Source organism: Electrophorus electricus, chromosome 1 (assembly GCF_041902795.1).
Source record: "Electrophorus electricus isolate QZ-2024a chromosome 1, ASM4190279v1, whole genome shotgun sequence".
NCBI classification, from domain to species: domain Eukaryota; kingdom Metazoa; phylum Chordata; class Actinopteri; order Gymnotiformes; family Gymnotidae; genus Electrophorus; species Electrophorus electricus.
Genome location: NC_137497.1, coordinates 38,098,430 through 38,112,150, shown reverse-complemented (window position 1 = coordinate 38,112,150; position 13,721 = coordinate 38,098,430). Strand labels below are relative to the sequence as shown.

Here is a 13,721-nt window from a genome sequence, read left to right as displayed (position 1 = left end):
TACTTGTTTGATTTCAAATGGCTTTATTAAAAAATATATATGTCAGGAGTCACTGCACGTACAGAAGAGATGTACAAGATCTATCAAAACAGAAAGAAGCTACTTCTGCTACTACGATGTCAACAAATGAAATATTCTATATTAATTGGAAATGTTCTAATCAAAAACTCCTAGGTAGGCTTAATTTTCTGTATTTGTTCTCAACCTTAATTATAGAGAAATTACATTTGTCCTTGACATTAGTGAAAATATGTAGTATTTTAAATGGAATTATTTAATTTTGCTGGAAATATAGTATTTGGAGTGAAGCAGCCATGTTTTACTCAAGTTAATATCAGAAATAATGGAATTCTAGAAAAAGTACAGGTGAGGAGTGACTTGCCTTTTAATAAGTACGATTTGTCTTATGACTTTATAGTCACATTTCTTGCTTATGTTTATATTGTTTACAGCTAATTTGGGAGCAGATACCTTGATAGCATAAAACTCAATATGACTATTCATTAACATTCTTAAACCTTTCCGTGTGTGTGTGTGTGTGTAAAAATGTTTAAAGTTTTCAAATAATTAAAACATTCTTAAACTTGAAAGAACTCACCACAAAGTTAAGGGCCTTAAAAATTTTTTTGCCATAAACTACTCATACATTAATATATGTCTTATCCGTAATAGTTATGTACTCATTATTCTATATGATCACATTGTGAAGGGAAGGTTATGTACAAAAAACTATGAAAAATAAGAAGAGCTTGTTGCTAAAATGTTGATAATTTAACAGTTTAGATACAGACAAATGGAAAGCCAGCAAAAAATACATCACCTACTTATTTATATATGTTGTGTGGGATAAGGCACCGGATTGACTCTGGAAAATGTAAACATTTTAAGCAATTTTACTCAAAGATTGTTTAAATACGTCATTGAGATTTAATAATGCAAGGCCACACTCAGGGCTTTCGTAATAATTTACCTTCATTAACGTGAAAAACCGGTGGGTCGCGTCACTCAGATGCAGTTAATAGGCATGAACGCTAGGGGGCAGACATACTTGTGCCGCTTTTTGGGTTCTTTTCTTTTTGCCATCATAATGCCACAGAAGAAGAAAACCAAGGGCCACTAGTTGAAGAAAATGGCCGATGTGGAAATGGATTTACAAAGCGAGCGGCTGAATAATGGGTAAGAACACGTGTATTATATAATCGTCTGGTAATTGGATGAGAGAAGCCTTCCCGATGCGTTCGAACGTGTTATGGTTCAACATTTTGCTCCATACGAAATAGAAGATGTTCTCGTATCGGTGCTCTCTCCAGCTAAGGCGATCAGGCTAGTCGGTTAGCTAACCTAGCTAACGATGCTAACCTAGCTCGCTAGTTAAGATGCCCAGTTTTCTGCGACCTTTTATGTAAATGTCAGCGAGGCTACTGGCACTTGTATAAGGCACGGTGTCGTTTCCAGTCGGTATTCTTGTAAAATCCGCTATTCTTGTCCAGTGTGTTCGTCATGAGTTAACTGTAGAGAATAGAAACGTTAGGTCGCCGGATTTGTAAGGCACGTTTCCTTGTTAGTTGGCTCGGTAGCTTGTTGGCTAGGTTACGTTAGCTGGCTCGCTAACGGTAGCTAATCCGCCATTGCTAGCGGTAATACATGTTAACTAACTAGTTAATGTACTCAATATCTAGAAATATTACTAAAAGAGCTATTTTAATTTAATAAGCCATATCCCAAGGCTGAAACCTTCTTGGTTGTTCCGTGGTATATGTGATCTCAGTGGAAACAATAGCAAACATATCTGGGTAACGCGCGGGTGCCTTGGCGGCCAACTTAAACTTCGCTGGCTGGTTTCTTCACTGGAGCACTCGTGTGAAACACCTAAAGTAACCAGAACAGACTGGAAATGGTAGAATGGTGCACAGGCATCAGCCGAGACACGAAAATTGTGTATCTAAACGATTGTATTTCATAACTGACATGAAAGGTCATGCCTAAACAAAGTGGTCGTAATGCGTATTGTAATTGTTTTGTACAATTTCCTGTATTGACAGGAAAGATGACTTGGAGAGTCCAGAAAAGAGTGGTAATGAGAACGGTGACATGTCTGAGGAGGATGAGGAAGAGGGCGAGGAGCAAGCCGAAGTGAATGGAGAGAACCGGGACGAAGGCTCCAAGCATCACAGCAGCAGCGGTGGTGGCAAGCACAAGAAGAAGAAACACAAGCACCGCAGCAAACACAAGAAACACAAGCATGCATCTGAGGAGGAGAAGGAGCGCAAGCGCAAACACAGACACAAGCACAAGAAGCACAGGCGCAAAGAGGGCCCAGCGCCGTCGGCCGCTGTAGCGGCCAAGAAGGCAGACGAGGGCTCGCCTTCTTCGGAAAACCCCAACGTGGACGACCGGGCCGTCCTCGAAGACCTGGAGAAGCAGAGGGCGCTGATCAAAGCTGAGCTGGACAGCCAGCTGATGGAGGGCAAAGTGCAGTCAGGCATGGGCCTCATCCTGCAGGGCTACAACTCTGGCTCAGAGGAGGACGCTGAGGGTCAGAGGGCGCGCAACGGCGAGCCACGGCAAAAAGTTGGCGGCGGGAGTAAAACGCGCTCGCCCAGGGACCACAGCAGCAAGGGAGGCAGGGCCAGGAGGGAGTCGCCGGACGGCGGCAAGACTGGGGCTAAGCGGCGCACTCGGAGCCGATCCAGGGACCGGGCCACCCGGGAGAGCAAGGGCGGACGGGCGCCAAAAGGTGGCAAAGAGGCGGGCAGGGAGCGGAGCCGATCCAAAGACAGGAGGCGCTCGCGTAGCCAGGACAAGTCCAAAGAGAGGGGGAGGAAGTCGCCCAGTCTGACAAGCAGGAGGCGACCCTCAGCAGAGAGGAGGGCCGAACCAAAGGGTCGTCCCGACAGGCGCTCCTCCCCCCGGACGGAGGAGAGGCGGACTCAGGAGCAAGGCGGGCGAAGGTCGGGGTCGCGGGGAGGCGGTAGCCACTCACGGGATCGGCGGTCGCGCTCCAGAGAGGGTCACCCAAGCCGCGCAGATACTGACAGGGATAAGAGGCCCGGGAAGTCCCCCTCCAAAGATGCCTCATCAGGGAAGGAGAACCGCTCGCCACACCACAGGCGGCCGGCGAGTCCCAGGCGCCGGAGTTCTTCCCCCCGACAAAGGGAGCGTCAGCCCCATCATCCGCCCTCAGGCTCAACCGAGCGCCCCTCCAAACATAACCACTCCCCCTCCCGGAACAGGTCGCCAGCCAGAAGGGGGCGGAGCCGCTCAGCTGATCGCAGGAGGGACTCCCCTGCCAGGTAGGGTGCCTGACAGCATTAAAGAAGAGTAAGGGAGTACAACAAGTAGGTACTGGTACCAGGTATCAGTACTGTACAACTAACAATGAGTAACTACATAAATAAGTACGTGACTTACGATATCACAAAGAGCTATGAAAAATTAGTATCACTGAGAGAAGAATTTAATTAATTGTCTTCAAAAATAAACAATTTGAGATGCTGAAGGAAGGAATATCAACCAGATAAAAAAAGGGCTGCATCATGCAAAAGTTAAATTGGCCTAAATCAATACAGTCTGCTTGTGACTGGTTTTAATTTGCCGATATGACATCATTTTCATCTTTACAGGCGCTTTGTAATCGGTCTACATCTCTATTTTATTTATGGAACGTGCACGTGGGCAATGTTGACAGTAGAGAAAGGTGTATTGTAGTGCACTCTCTCCTGATGGCGATGGCTCACCCCTAGAACCCAAGTAGCCTATCGGCGAGAATCAGTAGCTCTGAGGGTCCTTAATGCATGCGCTCCCGCTACCTCCCTGGAGCCCACCCATCCCTGTTCTACTCCGCACCCCTCTCCAGTGGGTGGAATATTGGCGCAAAACCTGCTCCTTCGTTTCCACCATCTGCGCACCTCATACAGGGAAACTGAATGCAGATGGTGGCATGCAAGACGGTGTGCTGTCATCGACAGCAGGTCGCACAACACGTAGGCGTTTATTACTAGAGTAGTCTATAGCTAGCTCATTGGATAACTATACACTGCACTGTACCGTGGCCTTGTGATTTAGCCAGAGGGGTCGGTCTCTTGGCTGCTCATGGTGTTAAAGAGGATCAGTTCTATTTTAAGTTTGATATTAAAACAGACTTCTGAATCAGGTCTGGACCACTCCTCCTCCTTGTTTCATAGATCAAGCTGGCCGTAGCTCATACTGAAGTGAGTATAGTGTTTGTCTTCCCTATGCACTCTCAGGTAGCTGTGATGTTTTCTATAACTCTTTGGAGTGTCTTTAAACTGAAACTGAGATTAAATTGTGTCTAGTTGCATGGTCTGACCAGGTACGATGAGTTTGTTCATGAGCTTTCTAGCTAACTTGGAAACTCTTGTTAGCTGGTCATATTTCTGGACATAACATTCATCCATTAGGCAGGCTGCCAAACCATATCAGATAATGTCAAGTTGAACTGAATGTGTTGGAGCAAAATCAGCTACTCTCTGTCCCTCGCAGAGATTTTGACAGCAATGTCTGAAACGTCTACTTCGCATGTTACCTGAATAAATGGAGGCTTTTAGACTTACCTGAAACTCAGGAATGTTCTGATTTAGTCCAGAACAGGTTGCGCTGGAGAACAGCAGTAGTGCTGTAGTTAGTCCTTTAATCAGACAGCTTTAAAACCAGGGTCCTCTGGACCAGGTGTGCTGGTTCAGGTTTGAGAAGTAGGTCAACAGGCAAGAGATCAACTACAGACCTTCTGTTAACGTCCTCACGACATCTGGCCAGCTAGCTCACCGTGCCTGGCGATGATGAGCTGTTTGTGCTTCCCTCAGGAAGCGCTCCCGTATGGACATGATTGGAAGGTCGCGCGACTCGAGTCCGATGCGTCGCAGAATCAGCCGTTCGCCGTTCAGACGGAGGTCCATTTCACCGCGGCGCCAGTCCCGCCCCTCGCCAAGGAGGTGGAGCCGATCTCCTCTGAGACGAAGGTGAGCACACAAGAGGAGGAAGCCCAACTGGAGCATGCTTTAGGAGGGCTGACCCTGGATCACTCACGGAGGTAACGGAGGACAGTGTAAACAATGTGGCCACTCTATCTTGCCCTGTCTTCTCCCAGGTCTGGGGACAGGGATCGGTTCGGTCGTGCCAGACTTCGTCGCTCCACCTCCAGGGAGCGCGAGCGCCGGAGGAGGCGGAGCCGGGACGAAGACAAGTTCAAGGGCAGTCTATCAGAGGGCATGAAGGCGGACCAAGACTCCTCCTCTGAAGAAGTGTGAGTATGAGGAGTTACCAGTGTAACAGTGGATAGATCTGAGTCGCTTGTGTAAGTTCAGATTTTCCATAGACAGAAACTTTGGTCTGGGGACTGGAACTTTTCCTCCCTTTGTGGTTGGAAGTAGCATAAGTCCGTTTTAAGCCCAGTCCTCCCGGTTCCCCAAATTATGTTAATCAGACCTTCATTCACTGGTTCTTGGGCCCAGTGCTATGGACATCAGCACATCTTTTTGCATGTACCAAGAGCTGGTGAGGTGAGTCAGGTTGTAAGGCAGCTACTGATTCGACCATGGAGCTGTAGGGCGGCTGTACTATAGGGGTATAGTACAATGTAGGGGTCACTGTACTATAGGCTCTGTGCTGGTCAGTGCTGCTTGTTTGGCATTACGAACATGAACAATGTTTCCAGGATGGAAGATTTTGACGCTGAAGAGGAGGATGAGGAGGCTCTGATTGAGCAGCGACGGCAACAGAGACTGGCCATCGTACAGGTGGGCAACGGCCTGGCCCTCACTAACAGCACACTCTCCATGTCTGCATACCGGAACATAAAAGTGTGGACTGTTACACCTTTGCTATAAAGAGGCGTGAATCTCACGCAGAGCTTTTTTTGTCAGGCTGCATGGTTAGAAGCAGTACATTCTGAACGCGTAGCGTGCTGGACCTTTTAAAGGCCGCTGGTTGGTAACGCGACCGATGCATACAGAGAAGGGAGGCGTCACTGAGCTTGCACGTCGTTTTTGAACACATGCAGATAAGCATGGAGCGGTAAGGCAAGCGCTGTACACGGAACGTCTGAGCCGGCCGTTCCAGCTCGGAGTTCGCGTTGTACTGAGTGACGGCTCCAGTAATTGCCCTTCTCTTATCAGCCGACTCCAACCGCCTCTGTCCTCATACGCAGTCATTCCTGCAGCTGCTCTTTGTTGTGGCGGTGATTTCCGATGCGCTAAACCCCCCCCCCCCCCCTTGTGTTTCACTGTGTCAGAAATACAAATCCGTGAACGAGGACAGCAACATGGGCTCGATGGCGTCGGAGCCCAGCAGCCCACAGAGCAGCACGCGCAGCCGCTCCGCCTCACCCGACGACATCCTGGAGCGCGCCGCCGCCGACGTCAAGGAGTACGAGCGCGAGAATGTGAACACTTTCGAGGCCATCGTCAAGGCCAAGCACAACCTCATCGCCCAGGAGAAAGAAGGTGGGCCGCTGCTCCAGGCTCTGGGGGGGCCGGGGGACCGCTTAGACCAGAGAGGATGGGCAGGTGATGCAGCTGTGTACGATTGCCGTGCTGTTGTCACGGATACGTAGGTCGAGGCTGTATAAGTAAGCGCATGGAGTGATAATGGGGAAAGAGAGCCTATTAATTGCATTGGTTTAATTGCATGGCATTAAACAGGCTGAAGGATGGGGCACGCTCAGATTCTTCAATTACAGTCATGTCTTCACATTAATAACTCCGTCATGTGAAATGGGTCCTCTGACATATAATGGAATTTAATTCAGTGGACCTTTCCTGACTTTGTATGTAAAGAGAGTGTTTGACTAGTCTGTTCTCTTTGGTGATTAGGAGCCAACACAAAGAAGCCTTCGGCCCCCGACATGTTCACTGAGTCGGATGACATGTTTGCTGCGGACTTTGATGTAAGTGGAAGGGTTAAAGAATCTAATGCAGAGAATCTTCTCTATTACTCCACTTCACTCATTTTTAGATGTCGCTGGTAAAGTGAAAATGAACTCTGACTGGAACATCTTTCTGTGGCACTCATCTCTTTCTCTAACCCTCTCCCACCTGCACAGAGTGCCAGGCTCAGAGCTGTGGGCATTGGGAAGGACTTCAAGGAAAACCCCAATCTCAGGGACAACTGGACAGACGCTGAAGGATACTACCGTAAGTCAGTGGACCCCACCCCCCAAGCAAAGCCCTGACCAGTGTCCAGCCGGGCTGCGTTCCCTGAACTGAAGGCTTGAACAAATGCCTGTTTGTCACAGCGGATATTGAATGCAAGTAGTGAATCTAAAGTGGCTGCTGATGCGTTTCCATAGCAATATCAACAAATCTTTATACAAACCATCTGTGTGGATGTATCTCTTGTTCTGCTGAAATCACTGAGTTTTTCATTGCTACCGGTGTGCACGGCTTTGTCAGAATTTGGTTGCATTGGAGCTGGTGCTGTTTTTGGTCTTTATGCATATGCACACTTGATGCTAAACAGTATGATTTCTTTTTCATGGTCATCTCTGCTGTCATATTCTGACTTCTCTTCTTTCCGTTTGTCTGTAGGTGTGAACATTGGCGAGATGCTAGATAAGCGCTACGATGTGTATGGCTACACAGGCCAGGGCGTGTTTAGCAACGTAGTCCGGGCCCGAGACACCGCCCGTGCTGGCCAGGAGGTCGCAGTCAAGATCATCCGCAACAATGAACTCATGTAAGTACATCGTTCCTTACTGGTAGTGATGTACATCTGCTTTTACAATGCATTTAAATGTAGTGACTTGATTATTAATGTGTCTGGTGCTCTAAGTAAATTCCAGTCAAGCAAGGGGTAGTGTTTAAACACTATGTTTATCATTTCTGGTGACCTGATTTTGCCATTTTCTTTATCCTAACGGTTCCTTCCCATCAGTAGTAATTTTTTTTCTGCGTGATTTTTCCCCATTCCCAGGCAGAAGACAGGGCTGAAGGAACTGGAGTTTCTGAAGAAACTCAACGATGCTGATCCCGATGATAAATTCCACTGCTTGCGCCTCTTCAGGCATTTCTACCACAAACAGCACTTGTGTCTGGTGTTCGAGCCTCTGAGGTACTGCACAGGTCTCCCTGTCGGTCGGTCGGTCTATCTCTCTCTCTCTCTCTGTCTATCTGCTTATTCCAGGATGTGGTTTTTGAGGGCTTGTATTAAAAAAATCAGGACTGGGCTATTTCTTGGTTGAGTTCCTCTACATAATGTAATGTGCTCACCCCTATCTCCCCCCTGCCAGTATGAATCTGCGTGAGGTTCTTAAAAAGTACGGTAAGGACGTGGGGCTCCACATCAAGGCCGTTCGCTCCTACAGCCAGCAGCTCTTCCTGGCCCTGAAGCTCCTGAAGCGCTGTAACATCCTCCACGCCGACATCAAACCCGACAACATATTGGTAAGCTTAACCAGGGCCGCAGAAGAACGTAGCTGGTGCCTTCTGTGTCCCAGGGACTTCTGGTGGCCGACTGGGCATTAGAAGTGTTCCTACCCAATCATGGAAGTGTTGATTCTTTGCATTTTTTTTTATTGAGCCATGTTACAGCAATGGCAGTGCTGAATATTAATTGTGTTGTGGAATATGGAGGTAAGTTCACTCCGGTTCCTTTGCTCTTCTCCGGCCTGCAGGTGAACGAGTCCAAGACCATCCTCAAGCTGTGTGACTTTGGCTCGGCCTCCCACGTGGCGGATAACGACATCACACCCTACCTGGTCAGCAGGTTCTACAGAGCTCCTGAGATCAGTAAGAACACCTCCACTCGGGCTTCATCCCCCTCTGGCCAAGGGGACCTGAACACAAATCCAGTCAAGGCTGTAGCTAATTTAATATGAATGTTCAGAACAAAACATTTCTAATTTGTCCTTATTTGTAGTGCTCAGAATTTAAGTTAGAAATGTGGAGATTTATATTAGAAATGTCTACAGAAGCAACTTCTCTCTCTCTCTCAGTTATTGGGAAACCTTATGACTATGGGATTGATATGTGGTCGGTGGGCTGCACCCTCTATGAGCTCTACACGGGGAAGATCTTGTTCCCCGGTTCCTCCAACAACCACATGATCAAACTGGCCATGGACCTCAAGGGCAAGATGCCCAACAAGGTTGGACAAAAACTGTTTTCATTTTTGGAGCATAAATGTGATGATTTTCTCTGGCATTTGGTATGATTTGTCAATGTTTTCTACTGTTATATTAGGCTTTCTTTCCATGTCTCTCTTTAGATGATCCGGAAAGGCTTGTTCAAAGATCAGCATTTCGACCAGAACCTGAACTTTCTGTACATAGAAGTGGACAAAGTGACTGAGCGGGTTGGTTAAATTTAACGGAACTGTCTATTCATTGACTAAAAGAGTCAAAAGTGCTGAAGTTCAGCACAGTCAAAATGTGGATTTCATGCATTTCTAAATGCGCAATTCATGTTTAATGGTTGTCTCAATGATAAAAAGAACATTTACTACCTTACCACAGCTATAATGTCAATACGTGCTTTACACATAAACCTTTGCTCTGTCGTACTTGGACTCACTCTAACTCTCTTGTCCCTCACGATCCAGGAGAAAGTGACTGTAATGAGCACTATTAACCCCACTAAAGACCTACTGGCGGACCTGATTGGCGGCCAACGTCTGCCGGAGGAGCAGAGGAAGAAGGTGATGCAGTTGAAGGACCTGCTGGACGGCACTCTAATGCTGGACCCAGCCAAACGCATCAGCATCAACCAGGCCCTGCAGCACCCCTTCATCCAGGAGAAGATCTGACCTCTGACCCTTTTTCTCCTTTTCTTTTATGTTTCCCTTCATCCTTCCACTGGAGGTGCAGTGGTCCCACCTCCCCTTCTGACAGAGCTCTCCCACCCCACCAGATTTTCAGCTCCTGATCCACTTAACTGGGGTCTCTAGACGGCCGGTATTAGCTGGCTTGGGTGTCTTTGGAATGGGTGGAGCTGAGGTTTTGAGGGTTGGAGACCCAGAGGTGGGGGGCTGGTGACCACAGCACTGGCATCAGAGCTGTGATGCCCTGTCTGGGACTGAACCAACAAAGTCCATCTTCAAATATTTGGAACCATTGGAGACATTTTTATTTTTACTCATGGTGTTTTGTTTTACATGCAATTCTTGTTTAGTTTCCCCATTTGTTGATTTTGACACTCTTGGAATGATCTGGTTTTTATTGTAAATAATCCATACGTAATTACATGTTGCTGTTCACATGAGACTGAGTAGTTTTGTTTGTTTGTTTTTTGTTTTCTTGTCCCCCCACACTCCCTTTTATGCGATTGTTGTCAGATTTGGAATACATGGGTTGAATCTTATTTAACACGAGATGTGCTTGACAGTTGAGGGAGGAAGAAAATTGTTGGTAAGGATAGTCAGGTGAGGCATTAAATTGTTAAGGCACAACATCAGTATATAATTGGCAACTATAACAGATGTCTAATTCCCTTGATTACGATCCAGAATATAATCCTGTGGATTACTGTGACTAATCCAAAATTTCTCAGCCCTCCAATTGCTAACCAGGGTAAATGGTTTTGTTGCTCAGTCCCCCACTTTTGGCTAGACCAATGGCTTCCAACAAATACCTCAAAGCATACTGCTCATACTGATTAGATCACACTAGCAATATTCCTCTACTCAGCAGAGGAAAAGATTCACAATTCCTCAGAGCTGTAGGTCGTGTAGCTCACATATTTAGAGTGGTTCCTTGAGAGTGGTGTTAAGGCGAAACGTCAGGCGCTCTCATGCTCAATCAAAGCCTGTTAACCTCTGCTTCTGCTGGAATGGTTGGCTGTGAGGGACTAATGTGGCAGTAGCCCAGAGTTAAGGCTGCCTGGTGTTTCATGTGATCTCATTTCAGATTGAGAACAGTACTGTGTAGAGGGAAGTCTCTTCGTGCCGGTCTTCACATACAAGGTCGGGTTCTTGGAGCCTTTTTTTTTCTTCGATTCCTTAATGGAGATCTGAACCAGACCTGAAACCTTCCTTGGAGGCACCCAGTGAATTGTCTCATGTCTTTAGAAAGGTTCAGTGTGCTGAATATACTCAAACGTACACGTTAAACAACCCGAAACCAACATCAGCTCTTTCTCAAGGCATTCTGAATCTTCGTCTTTCCTAGTCCTGGTCCTTGAAATCGTTTTGTACATTACTACACAATTTAGTGCTTTTTAGGCTCTAAGATACTTGTATCTATCTTATTACCAAGATATTCATTGGCTAAACCAGATGTGTTTTAGCTAAGAAAGCACTAATCTGGGTAAGTTCTGCAATATTGGGATTTTGGAAACACTGGTGCACTTTTTATTACACATCGTGCTTTTCCACTGCTTTCAAATCAATTATGATCCAGAATTATATCAAATCCATAAAGGCCAAATGGGTCAACCTCTGGCTATTGAGTTATGTAGCTACATATCTTACTAGGTCATGGTGGCTGAAATCATTGACCAGTTAACCTTTGTGTTGCCTGTTGTTATTCCAGAGGTTTGGACCTACATTGACCAATTGCAGGTGGGATGATTCCTAGAAAAGTCTGCATTATGTTTTAGTTGGGTATTTTAAGCAATTCAAACGCTTCCTTAGCTCTCTTCAGTTTTGACTTTCATCTTAAGGTGTCCTGCTTCCTTCTGAGTCTTTTCATGAAAATTGCCCTGGTTGCAAAGGTGAAAACAGCCTTTTCAAATGAAGTCTGAAATTCTGAAAGTTGTCTAATTTTAAAGTGCCTCCTTTTCAGCCTGTTTGTTGGAGAATCATACAGTAAAGGTCTTTTAGGTGGCCCTGCTTTATTTCATGCTGTAAATATTTCTTGGTTTTGTTATGCAAGAAGTCAGTCATTTTTTTTCTTTTCTTAAAGGAGAGTAGACATTTTAGAAAACTGCTAAACTCAGAAGATTGGGTTGTGAAGGAAAACACAAATTCACCACCTTGAGTGTATCATGACTTTTATTAATAAAAGGTTTCATATCTTTGAATGGTTTCTGTTCTAAAATATCAATTTTATTGTTGACAGAAGATTTAATGAGAGTTGAGTTTCAGGCTGAAACTTTGAAGACAGATTATGCAAGACCAAAAAGTTCCATCTTTTAAAAACAAAGGTAGTTCATAATCCACAAAAGAATTTGCTCTCTCAAAAAAGTATTAATGTGATAAACAGTATTTGTGAGATTTCAAAGGATAGAATATCATAAGCACGTGTGGGCACGTAACCACTAGAGGGTAGCGTTTGCTATTGAAACAAACGGCAGTTATCTAAAGCTGTGAACAAACAAAACAAACACACAAACTAGTCTAAGATGGGTAATGATGTTTCTTATTTAGAATATGCATTCATTATTTGAGGATTTTAACAAAGTTAATTGGATTAATCAGGATCCTTCTTCCTTATACTGGTATGCGCTTCTTATTTACTGAGCAACCGGAAGTGAAAATATAAACGCTTCTAAGGGACTTTCTAAGTGGCTTTTTGTTTCGGAAATAGGCAGTGGACCTGTGCCCCCTCTCCAAACCCAAATAAACAAACTTTGCCCTACTTGCTTTCCTGGTTAAGCGGTATTATCACGACCCAAATCCTGTTTAACCTGATTTCATCAAGTACACTAACCTTGGAACCCACGTGTATGAGGATCCGTCCTAAAAATCTCTCCAGCTACCTTAGTGCAATGTAACGCGAAGGCGCACTGGCTGCATACGGCCACGTTTAAATGTGAGAAAGCAGTGCGTTTGTTTCTGTCCACACTGTGACACCATGTGTTTGTGCGTGAAACACACTTATATTTCTGCTTCACGGAGGTGTAGTTACAGATCATTAGGTCTCATGTCTTTCCTAGTGAGGCGAAGTGATCCATTAGAATAGGCGCTTATGATGACCGACATTCCATGTTTTGTGATGCACTGCGAACAGCGTTATTGCAATTGTTTATCAAGAGGGAAACACTTGTTGTTTCTATCCACCTCCTTGAATCTCGATAAATCCAAACCATTTTGGTAGTTTCCCTAGGATTGAGCTTCTGTGCTTTTTTCTCCAAGGCAGAATAAAGGATCAATCTTTTTAGTTCGTGTATTGGCGTTTGTTTCCGTACTTGTTAGCCAGTTACAATATTACCTTTTAGAAGAAGCGTCAGTACTTTGTCTCATTTTTACAGAATCGTTAATACTTGTGGCATCATAAGGATATTCGTGTGTAGTGGCTCCCGACTTCACACCCCAGCTCCAAGCCCGCAGTATCAGAAACGCCAGGGCTCATGTAGCTACATGGCAAACCATAAAACACTGCAGGCTTTTGGGGAGGCTCGCATAAAGAACCCAGAGATGTTGGAGCGCTTAGTGGGAATTTATATCTTTGCTTGACAGATTTGTTCATAAATGTCTTGCTTTTTTCAGCGGGTGTACGCGATTGGTTCTGCCGTACGACAAGGGCGTATAAGCTCCGCGAGACTTGTCGATGCGAGAAAAAACGCGAACATCCTGGCATCCGTCGAGCCTGAGGGGCGGAATTAGCCCGACGCTTGATATCCAGTCTGATGCAAACTGCATGTCTATATAAATAACCTTTGGCTTCAGCACTTTTGAATGAAATGCCAGCAAGTCTTGGCTATCCTCTTTGACTGCAAATCACCACGTGTCTTGCTGTCTTCACTGCTTTTGCACCGAGGCCTCTGCGTGGGCTGTGAGCTGAGCGCATGCTCCTGGCTAAAGCCCGTGCGCTGCACCTTTTACGCGCT

General features: G+C 45.8%; 1 protein-coding gene across 1 annotated transcript; it reads left to right on the top strand.

The window, feature by feature from the left end:
• Window positions 1–1,069: 1,069 nt before the first annotated feature.
• Window positions 1,070–11,972, top strand: prpf4bb (pre-mRNA processing factor 4Bb). Its single transcript, XM_035526280.2, has 15 exons — window positions 1,070–1,176; window positions 2,043–3,293; window positions 4,824–4,979; window positions 5,108–5,263; window positions 5,675–5,756; window positions 6,251–6,461; window positions 6,831–6,904; window positions 7,061–7,151; window positions 7,545–7,692; window positions 7,930–8,067; window positions 8,246–8,399; window positions 8,630–8,744; window positions 8,951–9,102; window positions 9,223–9,309; window positions 9,556–11,972. The coding sequence occupies exons 1-15, from the start codon at window positions 1,130–1,132 to the stop codon at window positions 9,757–9,759; spliced, it is 3,066 nt and encodes a 1,021-aa protein (XP_035382173.1). The 5' UTR covers window positions 1,070–1,129; the 3' UTR covers window positions 9,760–11,972.
• Window positions 11,973–13,721: the final 1,749 nt, after the last annotated feature.

What these genes read in the sequence shown, in the direction of transcription:
- prpf4bb (XM_035526280.2), top strand. Translation starts at nt 1,130, where the DNA reads ATGGCCGATGTGGAAATGGATTTACAAAGCGAGCGGCTGAATAATGG. An exon ending in AGGAGGGACTCCCCTGCCAG is followed by an intron (nt 3,294 to 4,823) that starts GTAGGGTGCCTG and finishes TGCTTCCCTCAG; the next exon opens with GAAGCGCTCCCGTATGGACA. An exon ending in AGAGACTGGCCATCGTACAG is followed by an intron (nt 5,757 to 6,250) that starts GTGGGCAACGGC and finishes TCACTGTGTCAG; the next exon opens with AAATACAAATCCGTGAACGA.